This window comes from Saccopteryx bilineata, chromosome 1 (genome assembly GCF_036850765.1).
Source record: "Saccopteryx bilineata isolate mSacBil1 chromosome 1, mSacBil1_pri_phased_curated, whole genome shotgun sequence".
NCBI classification, from domain to species: domain Eukaryota; kingdom Metazoa; phylum Chordata; class Mammalia; order Chiroptera; family Emballonuridae; genus Saccopteryx; species Saccopteryx bilineata.
In genome coordinates, this window is record NC_089490.1 from 130,255,939 (window position 1) to 130,277,136 (window position 21,198).

A 21,198-nucleotide genomic window follows, 5' to 3' on the forward strand; every position below is an offset into this window, starting at 1 on the left:
CGAACCGGCGACCTCAGTGTTTCCAGGTCGACACTTTATCCACTGCGCCACCACAGGTCAGGCCGGCCTTGCATCTTTTTATTCATTTATTATCATTTTAGTAAAGTCTTGGGAGGAAGAAGTCAATGTGTGGGCTTAGCAGTCATCTTTAGTCAGGATTTTTCTCATGTCCTTAGACAGTTAAAATTGCCGGGAAACATTATTTGAAAACATATGTCCTCTGGGGGACATTTATAATACTTGTAATTTTGTATGATTACAAATCATGCTTTGATCTCTACACCTGTCCTTGGTGTTTGTCGGCCTGTTACTTTTCTAGCATAAACGCCTAGAGACTGGGTCAAAGATTTGACAAGGTTCGAGCTCTAGTGCCAGATGGCCTACAAAATTTGCACTGCCCCGCCAGCCTCTTCCTCCTGTGATAAAAGCACTGGAAAATTGTGTGTTTTATTTTCATTATTTTAAAGTCTCTTAAATACCTCTGAAAGCCATTTATGGCAAAGCTAAGGGTGTATGACTCTTTCTTTTTCCAATAGTTCATTTATTCTCTTTTATCTTTTTTTTTTACTTTAAAAAAAATTTTTTTATTGATTTTTAGAGAGAGAGGAGAGAGAGTGAGAGAGAGAGAGAGAGAGAGAGAGAGAGAGAAGGGGGAGGAGCAGGAAGCATCAACTCCCATATGTGCCTTGACCAGGCAAGCCCAGGGTTTCGAACCGGCCGGCGACCTCAGTGTTCCAGGTCGACGCTTTATCCCACTGCGCCACCACAGGTCAGGCTGTTTGTTTTTTGATAGAGACATAGAGAAAGAGGCAGATAGGGACAGACAGACAGGAAGGGAGAGAGAGATGAGAAGCATCAATTCTTCGTCACAGGACTTTAGTTGTTCATTGATTGCTTTCTCATATGTGCCTTGACTAGGGGCTACAGCAGATCAAGTGACCCCTTGCTCAAGCCAGCGACTTTGGGCTCAAGTTAGTGACCTTGGGCTCAAGCCAGGAATCCCATGCTTAAGCTGGTGAACAAGGCACTCAAGCCAGATGATCCAGTGCTCATGCTGGTGACGTCAGGGTTTTGAACCTGGGTCCTATGCCTCCCAGTCCGGCACTCTATCCACTGCACTACCACCTGGTCAGGTTCTTTCATTGTTTTCAGTCAGCATGTCCCTGTTGCTCATTTGTGCCTCTTCCCACCTCACGGTGGTGCAGGGCTGCACAGGTGGGACCAGTTCGTGGTCTGGCTCAGAGAACAGTTGTGAGTCCCGCTGGCTCTGCTATGACACCGCCAGCCACCTGCACTGGCATGAGAACAGCGCTTCACCCGCCACCCAGCTGATGTGTCTCAGGAATGTCTTCCCAGTACAGGTCAGGTTTGAGCTAAGAAGGTCGGAAGAGGTTCATAATAAACACTTGACCACGTGTGGTTCTGCAGCACTTCACACAGGTTCTCTGAAGCTGCTTATTCAGAAGTCCACACAGGCCAGAGAGGATGGAGGTGAATGTTATGTCCTTGCATGGGGCGCTGCTGCTCTCTGCCCTGCATTCTGAACACCCTGGCTGGCTGGAGGGTCCAGAAGGAGCTGGGAGCCTCACCAACAGCAGGGACAACATGACCTGGCACCCACCCCTCAAGGATCCAGGCTGCTGAATCTGCAGGATGAAGTCATGGGAAAGGCAGGTCCAACTTGGGGAGGGGGGAACTGTTCAGTGTGCCTGTCCCTTGGCTGCTGGCATCTGGATGCCTACTGACAGCCCCCCTTCCTGGCTTCAGAGGAGCCTGCTAAAACTGGGGTTGCTCCTGGGTCAGGGCCAATCCCAGGGAACATGCTGAGCATCTGGAGAGGTTCAGCATGGCTTGTGTATCCCCATCTGCTCTTGTGGGCCAGTGAGGCCCTGGAGCAGGGGCACCTGACAGAACACGGTAGTCTCAGGGTCAGAGCTCCACTGGCCAGAGAGAAGAGTAAAGAGCCTGAAATCAGGATCTGTGCTCCCCTTCAGGGAGCCTGAAGCCACTGGACTCCCGCCAGGGGCAGGGGCCTGTAGGGGCAGAAGCCAGGCCTTAACAGTGGGAACGGTGCCCCTCCCACTTGTGCTCTAGGTGGGAACAGTCTTTCAGTCTGAGCACCTGCTTGCTTTCTCTGCAGGCCCTTTGGCAAGCATGGATCAGCACCCACTGAGGGAACTATGTCCTACCAGTGGCAGATAAACCAAGGAAGAAGAGGCTGTTCAGAAATCCAGTTTGGAGTAGGTTATTCATGTGAAATCCTTTCTCAAATCAGGTGTCAACATCAAATTAGTGGACAGACTATTTCTGCTTTCATTAAAGAATGTATTCAATATTTTTAAAATTTCTTTTGAGACTCTTTGACCCATGGGTTATTAGAAGTGTGTCATTTAGTTTCCAAGTGTTTGGAAATTTTCCAGGTGCCTTTCTGGCACTGATTTTTTTTTTTTTTTAGATTTTATTTAATGATTTTAGAGGGGGGAAGGCAGTGGTGGGACTCAGCCAGTTCACACCGGTTCTGCAGAACTGATACCTAATTTTTCGTTGAGTTCGGCAAACCGGTTGTCAAAATGGCACTTGTCATCAGGGTTCTAAGGCCTGGGCAGCCGCCCAATGTGGAAATCACAAATTTACATTCCTTATTTTTTTTTAACATTCATCTGTGCAACAGTGTATTCTAAGTGCCAGTAGTAATTTCATCCCATGCATTGGTGAAAAAAATTGCAAGTGAGGATGGCAATCAAGAAGCAATATGAAAGTATCTTAAATAAGTTTTATGTTTTTTGTCAGGTGTTAATATTTTTTCACTAATATTTAAAAAGCCTTTCTTATAACATAATCTAGTTTTGTGTACATCTTTTATTGTTCTTATTAAAGTATTAAATGCATGAAATAATAAACTACCTTTCAGTATAGTGTTTTTTTTTATACTTAAAACAGTCATTAGGGCAGAGAACCAGTTGTTAAATTATTTGAATTCCACCACTGGAGGAGAGAGAGAGAGAAAGGTGGGGGAAGGAGGAGCAGGAACATCAAATCACTGTTGCTTCTTATATGTGCCTTGACTGGGCAAGCCCAGGCTCTCAAACTGGTGATCTCACTATTCCAGGTTGCTACATCATCCACTGTGCCACCACAGGTCAGGCTCTGGCACTGACTTTTAGTTTGATTCTATTGTTGTCAGAGAACACAACCCAATGACTTCGTTCCTTTTACATCAGCTCAGGTTTATTCTATGCCCTGAGGTTTGATTTGTGTTCCACAGCCATTTGAAAAGAAGGTACATTTGGCTGTTGTTGGGTGGGTCTTAATCAGATCTCTTGGGGCGTTGAATTTTTCAATGTCCCTGCTGATTTTCTGTGTAGTAATTCTTCCCACTGCCAACTGAGGGACATTGCTGTCCCCAACAATTAGGGTTTGTCTACATCTCATTTCAGCTCTATCAGTTTTGCTTCATGGGTGTGGAGTCTCTTGTTGCTTGTTATGCACATTGTGGAAATTACAATGAAAATACAATGTATCAAATATGTAGGATACAGCTAAAGCAATGCTGAGGAAAAGTTTATAGCACTGAATACTTAAACATTAAACAAGAGGACACTGCTCAAGTAAATATTCTAAGTTTCCATCTCAAGAAACTGGAAAAACAGGAGCAAAATAAAACCAAAGCAAGAAGGAAGTAGTAAGAGCAGAAATCAATGAAACTGAAAACAAGAAAACGATAGAGAAATCAGTGAAACAAAAGCTGGCTCTTCAAAAAAAATCAATAATGTTTATAAACCTCTAGTAAGACTGAAGAAGATACAAAGAGAGAAGACACAAGTCACCAATAACAGGAGGAAAGAGGGAGACATCACTATAAACCTTGGAGCATTACAGTGATAATAAGATAATATTTTACGAAAAACTCTCTGCTGATAAATTCAACAACTTAAGAAGAAATGAACCAATTTCTCACAAACTAGACTACCAAAACTCAACCAAGATGAAAAAAAAACAACCACAACAGCCCTACTATCATTTAAAATATTGATATACATAAGAAACAGATTTATAGATACAGATAACAAACTAATGGTTGCCAGATGGGAGGGGGTGAGGGGTCTGGGTGAAAAAGGTGAAGGGAGTAAGAAGTACAATTGGCAGTTACAGTATAGTCACAGGGATGTAAAGTACAGTATAGGGAATATAGTCAACAATATTGTAATAACTATATAGGATGCCAGGTGGGTACTAGACTTATCAGGGGATCATTTTTGTAAGTTACATAAATGTCTAACCACTATGCTCTACATCTGAAACTAATATAATATTGAATGTCAATTGTAATAAAAAAAAAACTCCCCAGAAAGAAATCTCCATGACCACAAGGTTTCATTGCAGACTTCTATCAAATAGTTAAAGAAGAAATAACACCAGCCTGACCAGGCGGTGTCGCAGTGAATAGAGCGTTGGATTGGGATGCAGAGGACCCAGGTTCGAGACCCCAAGCTTGCCAGCTTGAGCACAGGCTCTTCTGGTTTGAGTAAGGCTCACTAGCTTGAGCCCAAGGTCGCTGGCTAGAGAAAAGGGTCACTCGGTCTGCTGTAGACCCCTAGTCAAAGCACATGTGAGAAAGCAATCAATGAACAACTAAGGTGCTGCAATGAAGAATTGATGCTATTCATCTCTCACCCTTCCTGTCTGTCTGTCCCTCTCTCTGTCTCTGTCATGGATAAAAATAAATAAATAAATAAATAAATAAAAAGAACATCAATTTTATACAATTCCTTCTAGGAAACAGAGGAGATGGGAATAGTTCACAACTCATTTTAGAAAGCTAGTATTGCCCTGTCTAACTCCTACACTAGGCAGACAGTACAAAAAACAAAACAAAACTACAAACTAATAGCCCTTATGAATGTAGAAGCAAAAATTCACAACAAAATATTAGCAAATTGAATGTAGCAATGTACGAAAAAAATTATATAACACCACAACCAAGTGGGGTTCATTCCAGGTATGCAAGTCTGAGTCAACATTTGCAGTCAATCTATTTAACTTATAATATCAACAAGCTAAAGAAAAAAAAACCCCATACAATTGTATCAGTACACAAGAAGCATTTGGAAAAAAATCTAACACCCATTCGTGACAAAACTTTTAGATTGAGGGGGAATATCTCTGCTAACCTACAGTTCATTTCATACATGGTGGAGAAAAGTGAATGCTTTCCTTTTAAGGATGAGAACAAGGCAGGGATGTCTGCTCTCACTGCTGCAAAACATTGTGATGGAAGTTTTAGTCAGTGGACTAAGACAGAAAAAAGAAAAAAGGCAGACACATAGGAAAAGAAGAAATAAACTATTCCTATTGGCAGACGGCAAGATTATCTACATAGGAAATTAGAATATTTTCCAGTGAATATTAAGAAAAAACAAAACAAAACAAAATACAAAACCTTCTAGAACTAGGTGAGTTCTGTAAAATTGCAGGATACAAGAACAAATGCACGAAACTCAACCACATTTCCACATACTCATAGTGAGCCTGTGGATACTGGAGGGTATCACACAGCACTGTTTATAACCACTCTAAAGAAAATAACACAGTTACAAACTGAACTTGTGTAAAATATGCACATTCCAAGTTTGTGGATTGCAGGATTCCACTCTCCCCACATTGCTATACAGATTGAGCATGATTTCAATTACAATCCCAGCAAAGCTTCTTGTTGGCACAGACAAGCTTATTTTAAAACTTATATGAAAAGGTACAAACCCTGGCACAGCAAACAGTCCTGAAAAAGAAGAAAGTGGAAGAATCACCCTGTCTGACATGAAGGCTGCTCTACACCTACAGAAATCCAGACAGCACGGTATCACAGAGGGACATGCAGAGATGAATGAAGTTGACAAAGAAGTCACAAACAGGCCCACACACATCTGTCTGATCTTTGACAGATGTGCAAAAGCACTTCAGTGGAGAAGGACCCTTTTCAACAAATGGTGCTGGAGCAACTGGACGTCCACAGGTTAAAAAAATGAACCCCGATCTAAATCTCACAGTTTAGATAAAAATGAACTCAAAACGGATCACAGACTTAAATGTAAATGGTAAAATATAAATATTAAACTTCTATTTTAAAAAGGATAAATCTTCAGAATCTCAAGCTAGGAAAAGAGTGTAGACAAGACCAACAGCATGAGCTGTAAAAGGAAATATTGATAAACCTCATCAATAGTAAAAAGTTTTGCTCTGCATATGAATCAGGATGAGAAGACAAGCTATAGACTAGGAGAAAATATGTGCATACCAGGCATCTGACAAAAGAATCATATCCTCAATATATAAAAAGCTTTCAAAACTCAACGTAGGCCCTGGCCGGTTGGCTCAGCGGTAGAGCGTCGGCCTAGCGTGCGGAGGACCCGGGTTCGATTCCGGCCAGGGCACATAGGAGAAGCGCCCATTTGCTTCTCCACCCCTCCGCCACGCCTTCCTCTCTGTCTCTCTCTTCCCCTCCCGCAGCCAAGGCTCCATTGGAGCAGAGATGGCCCGGGCGCTGGGGATGGCTCTGTGGCCTCTGCCCCAGGCGCTAGAGTGGCTCTGGTCGCAACATGGCGACACCCAGGAGGGTCGCAACACGGCGACGCCCAGGATGGGCAGAGCATCGCCCCCTGGTGGGCAGAGCGTCGCCCCCTGGTGGGCGTGCCGGGTGGATCCCGGTCGGGCGCATGCGGGAGTCTGTCTGACTGTCTCTCCCTGTTTCCAGCTTCAGAAAAATGCAAAAACAAAAACAAAACAAAACAAAAAAAAACTCAACGTAAAATAATCCAAGTAGAAAATGGGCAAAGATGAACAGACATTTCACCAAGGAGGAGACAGAGATGGCAAATAAAAATAATTAATATTCAACATCTAGCCAATAGATAAATGCAAATTAAAACCACAATGAAATATACTCTATCAGAATGGCTAAAATAAACACGACAACCCCAAGTGCTGACAAGGATATGAGAAACTGGACCAGTCTCACACTACTGATGGGAATGAAAGGTTAGCTTCTCTGGAAACAGTTTGGCAGTTTCTTACAAAACTAAACATGCAGCCACCACATTACCCAGCTATTGCCCTCCTGGGCATTAGTCCCAGAGAAACAAAACATATGTTCACACAAACCCTGCATATGAATGTTTGCAATAGTTTTGTTTGTAGTAGCCAGAAGCTGGATGCAACCTAGATGTCTTTCAATGGGCAACTGGTTAAACAGACTGTGGGACATACATACAGTGAATTCCTGTGCAGCAATAAACAAGAACTATGGATATGCTTAACAACCTGGGTAAATCTCCAGAGAACTATGCTCAGTGCAAAGTCCATCCCAGAAAGTGACATACTGTATGATTCCATGCGTAAAGCTTTTTTGAATACACAAGTGGTAGGGGGAGCAGTGTGAGGGATTCTGTGCTGATGGGGATGTTCAGTTATGACTGTGGTGGTAGACACTTGAATCTCCATGAGTGATAACAGGGCACAGAACTAAATACATGTGCACACAAATAAGTGCATGTAGTGAGGTCAATGGACTATGTCAATGTCAGTTTCCTGGCATATTGTCCTAGGGTTTTGCAAGATGCTACCATTGAAATAAGCAGGGAAGGGCTCAAGGTTTGGTTCTCGTTATTTTTTTTTTTACAGCTGCATGTGAGTCTGCAATTCTCTCAAAACAATGCTTTCAAATTTTTGAAACATGTTGAAAAATGCATAGTACACATCTAAGTATCCAACCCACATCTCACAAAGAAAAGTTGGAATGACTAGACAGTGTCCCATTGTGAAGAATTAGCTCCACATCTATTTGGCATCGGTCCCAAGAAAGGTCCTCTGGTGCTGCACAGAGAGTGTATGCGTGCTAGAACAGGATGCTAGATGAGGATGCTGGACTGGAAGCTGGACAAGGATGCTGGATGAGGATGCTGGACTAGATGCTGGACAAGGATGCTGGACCAGATGCTGAACTGGATCCTGGATTGGATGTTGAATTCTGGATGAGGACGCTAAACGAGGATGCTGAACTGACATTGAGCCCTTCCCTTTCTGACCTGCAGGGGGCAGCCTGGCCAATCAAGGAGAGGGCTGTGGTGAAGGCCCTGCTGGTCTCAGCTTTCCAATCCTAACTGTGTGAGCACCAGTGTTCTCCCACCTCCCCACCCCACCCTGCACAGCACACACACATGCACACATGCACGCACGCTCCACAGCTCATGAGCTCATTCTGCCCACGACTGACAGGCTGGGTGGGATCATTTCTCCTTGAGCTCTTTGTCCAGCTCAGTTTCAAATGACTCATGAGTGGTCCCCTAGGGAGACCTCCTGCCTGGCCTCATAAACCTTCCCAGTTAGGCAATGCTTCCTGATAAGTGGTTGTTCACCCACTCTCCCAGACCACCCGAGAGAACTATTCCTCTTCCCGGGCAGCAGCTGGCAACATGGCCTCCCCAGCTGTCTTGTCTCCTTCTTCTCTCCCCTTCTGTCTCTGGCCTGGGGGGGGGACTGAGAAGGTCTCTGAATAGACAGTTGAGAACTCACCACTGCACCAAATACAACCCTGAATATGTTGGGTGGCTTGCCCTCACCCAGTCTGGGGTCATGGTGGCCTCCTCTGACTTTGCAGGAGTTTGCTGTTCAGTGAGGTCTTGGCAGCCTCACTGCATTGCTAGGCACCCCCTTCCCTAGGGCACAGGACCTGTTGTTGTGCTGACTCGGCCAGTTCACAGTGCCAAGGTCTCATGAAGCTGGATGTCTGCAAAAGCTCTGGGTCTGATGAGCATTCACGGCCTACTGCCTTTATGCTTTGGCTCCCTGAGTGGGTTCTGCATCAGAGCATATACTCCTGCCTTGGGCCCATGTAGCTCTCTTGGGGCTGTTGTGCATGTTCCAACTCTCATTAGGAGTGTGCAGGAGGGAGATAAACCCAGCCCAGCCTGGACTGCTCCTTATCGGCCTTGCTCTGCACACGGTAGCTGCAGTCTCTGGGCCAATGACAGCTTGTCCTACCCCTGACTCTGATGTTCTCTCCTGGCCAGTTACTCTGTGCCAGGCAGGCCTGGAGGCCATGGGGATGAAGGAAGCCCAAAGCTTGGCATCTCCAACATGGCCACTTTGTCATTGACCAGAGCACACCATACTAGCCGAGAGAGCTCTGCCCTCTGGGAAAACACTGCTCCTCAGGATGTGCCCAAGGCCAGTGAGATGATCTGTGATATGATTAAGCTGGGAAAGCAGGAGGCTGGGCTCAGGGATTTGTCCCCTAGCTTGCCCTGTGCCCTTCAGCAGTTCTCTGGGTCTCAGTTTACCATCCAAATCAAGTGAGCAGTTGCTGGTCTGTCAATGGTTGTTCCCCATGAATTCACCTTCCTTCTCCAGTATGGACACAAATGGAGATTTACACATATTCACTGGGTGGCCAGGGGAGGTGTTACAGATAATCAGTTAGTACAGGTGGACTAGGCAGAGTTTGGGGGAGGCAAGAGCTATAGGCACAGAAGTGATAGCACCAAATTCCCACCTGGAGAGGGATACACTCTACAAGATCTCCTTGAAGGACAACTTGGCTCTCCCTGCAAGTTAGGAAGGACTCTCAGTGACTGTGGGGGAAGTGGGAATGCAGGCAGGGGCAGGGCAAGGCAGCCAGGTGTGATGGGGGGTTTTTTTCAAGGCCTGGCTGCTCAATCCTGTCTGGGAAGGCGGTGAAGCCTGTTTCCAAGGTCCAGCTGGGGTGAGGGTAGCTGATGGTACCACCTCCATCTGCTGCCATCTCCTCAGACACAGGGGACAGAGGCTGGGGCAGCCCCTGACAGACCTCAGGTATATCCCCAATATCCCAGCATCACCTGCACTGGGCATTCCCCCTATACCATGTGGCCCAGTAAAGTCTGGTTCTTCTATAGGCCTTGTTTGTTCACTATCTTATCCCCTCGACCCTACATCCTGCACTGAAGGGGTCTCTTGGAACCCTTCCCCCGTTGATACTGGGGTTTCAACTGGGGTACTGTGGGGCTGCTCAGGGCTGGCTGAGCTGACAAGATCATGGTGGCTGTCCCCTTCTGGAGTCCACAGGAGATGCTCCTCTTTTCAGCCCCCTTGGGCTAGATGCTGCCCAAAGGTCCCAGGCTGGGCCTGGGGCTCTTACCTCCTTCCTCATATTCACTGGGTGGCAACAAGAACCCTGTGCTCTGGAAGAAGGGAGTTCTATAAAGTCACAGAGCGTTCCAGATACAAACTTACAATCTCATACTTCATTTTTCTTGGACAAAATCTCAGTGCCTTTAAATATGTCATCACTCTGTGTCCCCATGCCACACCTCGTACTTCCTGGGTGTAGGGGCCAGCCTTTCAGGTGAAGCTGCTCTGGGCAGAGTCTGCTGTGGTGGAGAGGGCAGGGTGATCCTAGACCTGTAGTCTGGGTGGGCTGGAGATCTCTCTGCTGTGTTAGTTGGTTGGTGAGGTGATTGGGCAGGCAAAGGAGAGCCCTCTCCCATAGAAGGGTCCCTGGAGTGGAGAATGACATGAGGCTGTCACACCCATGTAAAGGTACAGCTATGCTGCTGCTTCTACAACATAACCACACGACTTAAAAAGAGCCACTGCCTCCTGGAGGTTGATGGGCTTCAGATGGGGAAACAGGCCCAGAAAGAAAGTGATCTGCCTAGGCCCCATCTCCTCCCTGCCCAACCCTCACCCAGCCATGCACCAAGAGCTCCCCCAGAGGACAAGGTATGCTCACTTGGGTGGCCTTCTCAGAGAGGCAGGAGCTGAGCTGGGTTCTGCTCCAGGTCCATGGTGGGAGTGCATTTTTCATTCCCCTGCTTTGCCTCTCAGCACTGTCCAGAGACAGGTCACGAGGGTAGGTTCTCAGTCCAGGACTGAGAATTAGGCCCTAAACACTGTCCTCCATATTCAGACCCTGATAGGGAGCTACACTCTGCCCTGTTGACCCAATCTCTCACAGAGCAGCCTAATCAGCCCACAGGCCCTTCACTGTCATCTAAAGGTCACCAACCTTGTGTTGGCATCCAGCACAGCACAGCAGGATTCAGAGCTATGTTCTCCTCCTTGTGTGGCTGCTGACAGGGGGCTTATAAAGGTTCTCACTGATGCCACACCCCCTCCAGTGTCCGCTAATTTGTTCATCTGTTTTAGTTTAGGTTTTGGGGTCTTTAACACAATTTACTTCAGAAGTGGCTCCATCTCCTCTCCTTTCCGCCTCTACCCACTCCAGGCCTCACTGTCCCCTGGAGTCCCCTTCCTCCAGTCTCCCCTATACACAGGCTCTGAGAAGGAGGTCGACAGAGGATCAACAGTGGCTGTGACCTTGGCCACTACCTCCTCTCCTTTGATTTAAGGATGGGGAGACGGAGGTCCCAAAAGCTTGAGTTCCTCGGTCTGGCCCTGAAACGGCCAGGTCACCTAATTCCCAGGCCAACAGACCACGGAGCAGCGCCCCCAACCCCACCCCTCGCTTCCTGAGCGGTCAGGTTTCGCCAAGGGCGCGGACATCACCTGCTGTCCCGTTTCCCTTTCTTCCAAACGACCCGGGGAGAGGACAGGCGCGCAATTCAGCTCGGGCTGACACCAGGTCCCCAGAAACTCCAGTCCCAAGCGTCCCAGCCTTGAGCTCCACCTTGGGCCCGCTCCAACCCACCATGCCACCGCCGCTGCCCGTAGTTCTCCCCGCGGCTCCCCGCCCCCCTCTACACTGCAGGCCGCCGGGCTTCCACCCAGTGTCCACCTCTCCCTCCTCCCCCCACCCCCCCGCTCCAGCCGCCACCTCCGTCGCTTCCCAGGGCCGCCCACAATCTTCGCCAGCTCCGCCTCCACAGCCGCCCAGGCCCGCAGCGCGCTCCTGCCCCTCCCGCCGGTCCCTCCGGTCCCACTGCCCCTCGCGCACCTCCCCTCCCCAAGCTTTCCGCGCGCCCCAAGGCCCGCGGGGCCGGGAGGCGGTGCCGCGGGAGGGCTGGCTCGGGTTTCCGCCCGCCCCCGGCGCCGGCGTGACCCCTCCCCGGGCGGGGCGGGCCGGGCTCAGCTGGCGGCCCCGCCCCCGGCCTGGCGCTCCGGGCGCTATAAGAGGGCGGCGGCCGTGGGGCGCCCTGCACGGGGCCAGGAGCGCGATGGTCAGCCGCCGTGGCGCGGCAAGATGCTGGATGGGCTCCTGCTGGCGCGCTGGCTGGCCGTGGCCTTCGCGCTGACGCTGCTACTTGCCGCGCTGCGCCCCTCGGCCGCCTATTTCGGGTAGGTGCCTGGCGGCCCTGCGGACGGGCTGGCGGGTGGGCTGGCAGGCCCGGGGCGGGGGCGGGGGCGGCGCCCAGGCGGGGGAGACCAGGTGCGCGGGGCCGGGCTGGTGGGGGCTGCCGGGTTTCCTGAAGCTGTTTGCGGCGCGCGCGTCCCTGGGTCAGCGAGTTTGTGTCCCCCCTGCGCTGTGCGGGGAGAGGGGCCCGCGTACCCTACGGGCTGGCGTGGGGCTGCTGTCCTCCCTGACTCCAGAGTCGTCGTTGCCGCGGGCGCAACCGAGCGCTGGGATCCCTGGAGCTCGGGGACCAAGGTGTGGCCCCGGCTCCCTTAGGCCGCCGAGTCCTTGCCAAATGGCTGGAACCTCCCAGCCCCTGCCCACCCACCCCCCTTGCAGCTTCCCCCTCCTTTCTCTCCTCGAGAAGTTAATGTAACAACAACAAAAAAATACGTACAAAATCCAGATGTTCCTTGCACTGAGCCCCAAAGGAAAAAAATAACTCCAAGTCGGAGGAATTTATTTTTCTTGTGCTTTGCTTCTGACGCTCGCTCGGGCCCGAGCTCGCGGGAGTGCGTCTATGTGGGACCCGGACAGGGCTATGAGCGCCGCCGCCCGCCGTCTGGAGGGCTGCTGCCCGGTGCGCTTCTCCGCAGCAGCCGTGTGCGTGTTTTCAGCGCGTTTCTCTCCGCTGTTCCTTCCTGCCCTAACTCGCCCTTTGCTCCCAGATCTGGGATATCTAACACAGCGACCTTTGGGGACCCTCGCTGCGATACGCATTTGGGCACACTTAAGTTTCGAGTGGCAACGTTCTGGCAGCTTTCGGCTCTTCTCTGCCTCCCCGCTTCCCGTCCCTAGCCGACCCGGGAATTTCGGCCCACTCTCTCGCCCCGGCCCCTGTCCGAGGCGCCCTTCTGGCACGCCGGAGCCGCTGCCCTCCGCCCTCCGCCCTTCACCTGTTCCCTAGACCCTGGCCCCCCGCTCTGGAGGGCGGCGGCCTGGCCGGCAGAGGGCCCTGTTGGTCCAGAAATGTGGCACCGCCAGGGCGGGGAAAGGCCGACTGGGCGAAGAGCCCTGCAGGTGTATCCTGTTCTCAAACAAAATAAAATATTTTCATGGGAAACTTTTCCTTTGTGTTTTTTCTTCCCCCGCCCCTTTCTCCTGTTCCTTTCTCCTGAGTTGTCTTCCAGGGTCAGCTCCGTGTCTCCTTACCTGGATCCCCCACCCTAAGGCCCTCTCCTGTGGGTTTGGCCCTGCCTGAGTTCCAGGCTGTGTGGAGGCTGGCAAGCCCCTGCACACCATCTGTGCAGCCTTTACCTCGCCCTCATGGGCAGAGGGAGGGTCAAAGGATGGCCGTCTGGCCGCAGGTCCACGGGTGAGTCACACGGGCCTGTCAGCCAGCTGTGCCTTCTTGCTGTCCTGGCTCAGCTGCAGGTCTGTTCACCAGGCTCTAGACACACCCTGGGCTTGTCTGTTCGAGTTGGGCTCTGCCTGGAGTCTCTACTGCTGCTGCCCCATTCCTCCTGGGGAAGATCAGTTGGGGTGGGAGTGCTGGGTCTTGGCAGCATCCCCTTTTCCCCCTTTCCTTGTGCTGTGCACCTCTGGAGAAGTCTGAGCTGTTGACGTGTGGGTTTTAGCTCCCTCTCAGAGAAAAGTCCTGGTGGGCATGGCGTGTGGGGAAAGATTGGCTCACTATGGCTCTTACAGCCCATTGAGCCCTGCTCTTTAGCCCCAAAGACCTCATGAAGTGAGACTTCTGGGGAGCATAAGAGGCAGATGTGTTGCCCTGGTGACAGCTAGCTCTGCTGTAGGCACTTGCCACCCCAGCATCAGGTGAGAGAGCCAAGAGTCTGCTTGGTGGAGATGGAGAGTGAGAGCAGCAGGCCCAGCACCAGCTAGTCAGCAGAACAGGGGAGGGACCAGGTGCTGGAGGGGCCCACCCCCAGCATACACCTCAGGACAATGTCAGGACAGAGTTGATTCCTGAGGTGGAGCCAGGCCTGGGAGGAGGGGAGGAAGGTGACTGACATATGCTCTGCTTTATGCTACTGTGTATGGAGACCTTGCTGCTCTGGCCCATAGTGACTTGCTGGGCTGGGGTCTAGGGTCCTTTCTCCTGGCTCAGCAAAAGGGCAGAAGCCAGAAAGAGGAGGAGATGGCCCAAGGGAGACAGGGTCCTGCTGGATCCAGGGGGCCTCGCTATGTTGCGCATGGGGCAGAGAGAGCAGGCGGAAGGATCCGATCCAGGCCCTCTTACCCTTCCCCCTCTCGGAAATCTCTGCCTGGCACGGAGGCTCACAGTCAGGGCAGCTCCAGTTACAGCCCAGAAACCCGTAGAGTCTGGCCTGGGGGAGGGTCACGTGGGCGGCCGGAGTCCTCCCTGCCCCCTCCCTGAGGCTGCAACCCAACCCATGAGCTGCTGCCCTGCTCCTGCTGCCCGCCTCTGGCCTCTGGCCACTAGGCAGGACCCTCTAGGTTGCCTGCTGGCTCCTCTCTGGAATGATTAGCAGGTGGCATTTCCATCTGGTTTTCTGGGGCTTTAGAAGTGGCTGTGATGGGGGGCCTAGAGCCCTTGACCTTATGTCCTCCTGGAAGGAGGGAGGAGCCCAGCTCCCAGAAGGTGGGCTACCGTGGGTCTCTTGGCTATTTGGGGATATAGACTCATGTATCTGAGTGTGTTGAAAGCTTTGCTCTACCTTGGTTTGTGGGGTGCCTGGCCCCTCTCCTAGCCTTATCCTCAGGTGTGTGCTGAAACCTGTTCAGGAAGGGACTCCCCAAACCCAAGGACAAAGGCACTGCTACTTCCTGAGTGGGGAGCCAGGGACCAGGTTTGGGGCTTGGGCTCTGGCACACCTTACTGCCTTTTGCTTAGAGATTCGGATGCATGTTTAGGCAGCCCCTAGCAGAGGACCTATATCACAGGGTTGCCACAGGTGAATGGAGGCCTATGACTTGCAATGTGGTTATCCTTCAAAGGAAATAGGAATGGCTGTCTGATATAGTGTTGGCCCCTGCCCTCTCCCCTTTCTCCCCCCATTCTGCAGGAAGCATTTACAGGCTGGCTTGGGAGAGTGGGGCCCTGCTGTAAGGTCTGCAGACTGGCCCTACCTCTGGTCCAGGATGGCTGGAGGCCTGCATGGAGGAGGCAGCACTAGTCATGGCACCGAGGGCTCCTCCAGCCAGTCTGGACATTGTCATCGGCATGTGAGGAATACTTGAGCAGGTCTGAAAGGCAGCTAAGGCAATCTGGGCCACTGTGAATGGGGGGCCAAGTGGGTGTCTCTTTTTGTTATTGAAATGTAATTTATATTTTTTAAATTTACTTTGTTAGAGTAGACAGTTCAGTGATTTTTAGTTCATCCACAAGGCTGTGGAGCCAGCACCCTCTCTAATTCTAGAATATTTTCATCATCCCAGAAACCTCATATCCCTCCACCCCACCCACAGCCCCTGGCAACCACTAATCCACTTTCTGTTTCTGGATTTGCCTGTTCTGGACTTTTCATAGAAATGGAATCATATGATATGTAGCCTTTTGTGTCTGGCTTATTTCACTGAGCATATCATTTTCAATATTCACCCATGTTATAGTGTATGTCAGGGTTTTGTTCCTTTCTGTGACTAAAAATATTCAATTGGATGGACCCATGCAGTTTTTCTCATTTGTTAATTGGATATTAGGGTTGTTCCCAACTTCTGACGATTGTGGGTAACACTGCTGTGAACGTCAGTGTACAAGTTTTTTGTCTTTTTTTTGTGTGTGTGTGTGAGTGTTTTTAATTCTTCTGGGTAGATACTAAAATGGAATTGCTGGGTCACATGGTCATTCTGTTTAATATTTTGAGGAACCACTGAACTGTTTTCCACAGTGGGAGCAACATGTTACATTTCCACCTGCAGTGCACAAAGGCTCCAGTTTCCCAACATCCTCATCCCTGATTGTTATTCTCTGGGTTTATAACTCTTAATTATTTTTATCTTAGCCATCTGGTGGGTGTGAGTGCTTTTTATTTGCACATCCCTGTTGACTAGTGAGGTGACACCTTTTCATGGGCTTGTTGGATATCTCTGTGTCTTCTTTGGATAAATGTTCTGTTCTTTTGCCCGATTTTTGGTTGAGTTTCTCTTTGTTGTTTAGTTGTAAGAGTTCTTTATATATTCTGGGTTTTTCTTGAACTGAGGAGAACCTGGTTTCTTGACCCGTAACAGCACTCTGTCTGGCCCCTGCTGTCTCCACAAGTCTTCAGAGCTCGGCCCTCCAGCCTGACTATGGGGGGAGCCAGGGTGCAGTTGATGGTTTACTATCAACTGGTCTGGGGGCCTGATGGGGACCCTGGCTGAGGAGGCTGCCTCAGCACAGCTGTGAGGTGCCACTCTGGAGGGGCTGCCATGGGGGGGGGGCTGTGCATGCGGGGTCAGGAAGGTGAGGGCTCTCTCTGTGTCTCCATGCACCCAGCCTGGGACCCAGCTGGAAGCCATGTGGCCACATGCCTGCTGGCTGCTTGGAGGAGGGGTGCCCAGCTGGTGTAGGATGGGGCAAACCTGGTGCAGAATGATAAAGCTGCATGAGGAGCCTGTGAGGAGCAAGGAGTAAGATAAGGTGCTGCTGAGAAAATGGGAAAGCCCCCATGGGGCACAGGGGCTGGGGGCTGGAAGGGTCTGGAGGAATGGCGGTGAGGGATGGATCCCCAGTTACTCCCTGACTGGGAGCCAGTGGTAGTGGTGCCTGGATCTGAGCAGGCAGGAGTTTGGATGATGGTCTTGAAGGTGCTGTCCATGGAGACCCACCTCAGGACAGCCATGCCTGGATCCAGAGTTTGGGGGGAGGCCGTGGAGAGCAGAGTGCTTTGGTGGGAGACTGTCTGGATTGGGAGGGTTATGTACCAGGAGCAGACGGGGAGAGAACCTAGTGAAGGACCTTATTGCCATGTCTGGGGAAGCCAAGGGGACATAGAGAGCCTGTTGAGGTCACTTGGATGTGGCTCTGTGAGTGAGAACTTCAAGTATCAAGTGCAGGGTGGGGGCTGCTAGCTGGGGGCAGGATGACACTCGGATCCAAGGAAGCTGGTGGGTGGTGTGTGGAGGGGCCTAGCTTCCAGCCTTCAAAGGAGGGGAAATTCTGCCAGTACACATGGCCTGGGGCCCCTGAGGCCATCAGAGGGACTAAGATGTCCTGGTCTCCCAGGTAGATTCATGGGAGGAGTGAAAGGCAGGTAGAAAGAGCAGGCAAATGGGCAGAGGAGATCCCTTGGGGGGACTAGCTACTTTTTGCATCCCTGATCTCCAACATCTGTTCCTTCTTCCTCCCCTCTCCTGTTCTATCTGCTCTGGGGGCCATGAACGCCCCACCCCTCTGGTGCCAGCCTGCCCTGGTCCCCTTCTATAGGCCCTGAGGGACTCTCCGCTGGCCCCCTATACAGAGACCAGGTAGAGGCAGGTGGGAGCATGGGGCCACGTTGGAGCTCTGGGCTGGGGCCTCATGATGGTGGCACTGTGTGCAAGCCTGGCCCTGGGGTCGGAGGTGAGGAAGAAGCCGCAGCCACCTGGCTCCTCAGCTGTGTGAGCAGATGTCCTGCCACAGCTGGCCGTCTGGGTTGGGGGCGGTGGGACAGCTGGTCTAATCTTGCTCCTATCCTTGCCACTGTGGCCCTGGACCTGACTCCAGTGCCTCCACACGAGGAGGACCCTGCTCTGGCTCCAGGGTGGCCCCATCCAAGTGCACCACCCGCCGCCTGCCCAGGGGACTTTCGATGTTGAGAACAATAGGAGAAGTGTGTGGTAGCTTTCTCCTGGGAAGGAATCTGCGCACATGATTCCTCCCCGTGGGCTGTGGGCCCTGGGCCCTGGACTTGGGAGGAGTGATGAGCTGATAAGGGCCTGGCTCGGCTCTCCTGGCTGTGGAAAAATGACACCTGTTAGGGGCCAGCACTCAGCCCCCTTAATCCTGGTCTGGGGCACCAACTCCCTTTGTGTATTGTCCCTGTGGGTGCTGGGTGCCCCTGTGGTACCCACCTGGCTCTCTCACGGGGCTGCAGGGAGTTTATGAGGAGGTACCATTGTCTGGGAAGTAAGAACAGGCCCCACTTGGAGGTAAGCCTCTGGCAGGTGGGGGGGGGGCAGGGCTGCCATGCTCCAGGTTGGCCTCAACTGTCAACTATTCCAGGAAACCAGGAGATAGCCCAGCGGTGTCATTCTTTATTGTAGCTGGAGCTTACCTCTGAGGAAGCCAGGAGGGTCTCTCATGGGGTCTCTCCTCCAAACTGTGCTGGACTAGAAGCCTGTGAGATTCCCTTTCCCCTTTCCCCTGGCCCTGGGCCCAGAAGCCCAGTATGAGCCCCAAGGCATTCATTCCCCTGCTACCCTTGGCTCTGATCTCTGCTTGCTGTACCCACACCTGCTGGCCTCAGGTGCATGGATGATTGGCCAGGTGCAACAGACCACTGGCTTGGACATCTGGACCCTGGCTTTGTGGTGGCATGGGTGCTGTGCTGATGGGTGAAAGGCTCCCGAGAGTCTTCCTGGCGGGTGTGAGGTGTGGTCTGGGAGCTCTGCTGGGTGAGGATAGGGTAGGGTGGCTAGCTGTACTGCAGGCCTGGTGGCCTGGGTTGGGTGATGACCAGCCTGCTTTCTCGAGAGAGCTAATCATTACGGGACATCGGTTGGCTGGGCTGGTCTGGTTGGCAGGTAGCTGTGCTGGGAGCCACCACAAGAAGACAGCCCCCAACCTGGGTGGCACGAAGCCTCCAGGCTCTGTGACCCAAGGACCAGCCTGTGTCCTTCCTTGCCCCTCCCAGTGGTTCTCTGCTGGCCTGGTGCCTCTGGCCACAGGAGGAAGCCCGGCCGCCCAGTTGGCAGGCCCTGCACCGCGAGACCAGCAGCCGGACGGGGGAATGGAAAAAGGCGAGCCTCGGGCTACGTTTGTTTTTCTTAGAGATATTGAGGTGGATGCGGCCAGGGAAGTGGTCTGGCCCATGAGGAGAGGCTGCCAGGGGCTCCCAGAACAGAGCGTGTCAGAGCTTCTCCCTCCCAGCCCCGGCCACCCTGTCTGTGCTCTGCACCTGGTAGGCCAGCTCCAGGAAGTAAGCCATTCACTGAGGTGACTGGTGCTGGCTGAGGTGGGGTCCCCTGGGGCTCTCCAGGCGCCTGCCCAGCATCCTGCCTGCCCCTCCATATGACATCCTTATGGCTCTGTGGCCACTTCTGAGGCCTGGGGTATGGTGACTGGGACAGGGGTGGCCTGTAGGAGTGCATGGACTGAGCCTAGCTTCTCTGGTTCCTCCAAGAAACCGCCGCAGCCTGGCTTCTCTCAGCTATCAGTGAAGCTGGGGTCCCACAGGCTCGCTCTTCCACTCTGGGCTCCAGCATCCTGCTCCTGAAAGGGGCCAATTTGTGCCCCTCTGAGTCTGTGGGTCATGCAGGTTCAGTTCACTCTGAGTCCAGAGGTGGATAGGGTCATTTCCCTTAGGCAGTGCTGTGGGTCCTGGTGCCCTGCAGTTTGCTGAGTCATACGTCTGCCCACTGACCCCCTAAGGGGCTGGATCTGGGTGAGAAGCTCCCCGTAGGTGGCCGGAGAGTGATGGATCTGGGGGCTGACTGAGAGCTCTCTGTTCCCTGACATAATAGGGCCCTGTGAGGTGGGGAAGCTGGGGTCCAGTGGCTAGAAAGCCAACAAAGGTGACAATCATTATAGACGTGAGTTCCTCGCACTGGTGTGAATGAATCGATCCACATGTGAATGCCCTCCTGTCCCATGATCTCTTGCCCACAGTCTCCTGTCCTGGTTTCCTTGGCATGTTGGGCTTTGGGTGACAGGAGCCCTTGGAAGCCCCCAGGCCCTATCAGTGCCTATGCCCACTGCACCCTTGTATCTTCTGTCCACACGCTGGATGAGAGGTCGCAGGCTGCAGGAGAATGGAGGGTTAATCTCAGAACCAGTGTTTCAGTGCTGGAATTTGTTTTGAATTTGATTCACACAGAAATTAAACGCCGTCTGGTGGGGCTGAGGTTTCCTTGGCAGGGCACTGTGGCTTCTGGAACTCCAGCCTCTTCCCCTCCACCCAACCCAGGGTCTTGTCTCCCTATACCCAGGGAGCTGAGTTTGCGGGCAAGGTGGCCGTTGGGGTGGCCAGGCCTGTTGACAGGAGAAAGGGCCTTCAGAATTTGTTGTCACCCCCCCCCCCTCAGCAGGAAGTAGTGAGACATTTGGAGGGGGGCTTCTGGGCAGGGTGGGCTGAGTCTGGCTGAGACATTCAGGGCTGGGATCCTGGTGACAAGGACATCTCTGGCCCTGGACTGGGCCACAGCTGCACCCAATAGCCCCTATATAGCAGTGTCCATCTGCTACCTGGCTGTCCATGGGGGCAGATTTGATGGTGTGTGACCAGCTGAGTGCTTAGCGGGGCAGTCCCTGTCCCCAAGCATGTGGGCTTGACAGCCTCAGGTCTGGCCCTCAGAGAGGGACAGTTGTCCCCAGACTTGGCTTTGTCTCTCCTAGGTTCTTTCACACTCTCTGTGGGGCTGGGGTGGAGTCTCTGCAGAGCTGCTGCAGGTGGTGGGAGGGGGAGGGGGAGGCTCTCAACAGTGTGGGACCCAGTCCAGGACAATCTTGTCTCTACTTCATTACCTTGATAACATCTGCAAACATTCCTGATGTCACATTCTGAGGTTCTGGATAGGCGTGAATATGGGTCCCTTTATCCTTTGCTTAAGATTATCCCTGTAAGCAGTTTCTCTTTTTTTTTTTTTAGATTTTTAAAAATTTATTTAATCATTTTTGGAGAGAGAAGAGAGAGAGAAGGGGGGAGGAGCAGGAAGCATCAACTCCCATATATGCCTTGAACAGGCAAGCCCAGGGTTTCAAACCAGCAACCCCAGCGTTCCAGGTCAGTGCTTTATCCACTGCGCCACCACAGGCCAGGCAGCAGTTTCTCAAA

The 21,198-nt window shown here is 51.9% G+C and overlaps 1 protein-coding gene across 2 annotated transcripts in view; it reads left to right on the plus strand.

The window, feature by feature from the left end:
• Positions 1-12,065: 12,065 nt before the first annotated feature.
• The window catches only part of WNT9A (Wnt family member 9A), a 33,933-nt gene continuing 24,800 nt past the window's right edge, over positions 12,066-21,198 (plus strand). Inside the window, exon 1 of one of the 2 annotated variants that reach the window (XM_066266433.1) lies at positions 12,066-12,270. In XM_066266433.1, coding sequence (XP_066122530.1) covers positions 12,176-12,270 — 95 coding nt within the window. In that variant the 5' untranslated portion in view covers positions 12,066-12,175. The remainder of the gene's footprint in view (positions 12,271-21,198) is intronic. The other variant, XM_066266429.1, reaches the window with a different exon arrangement.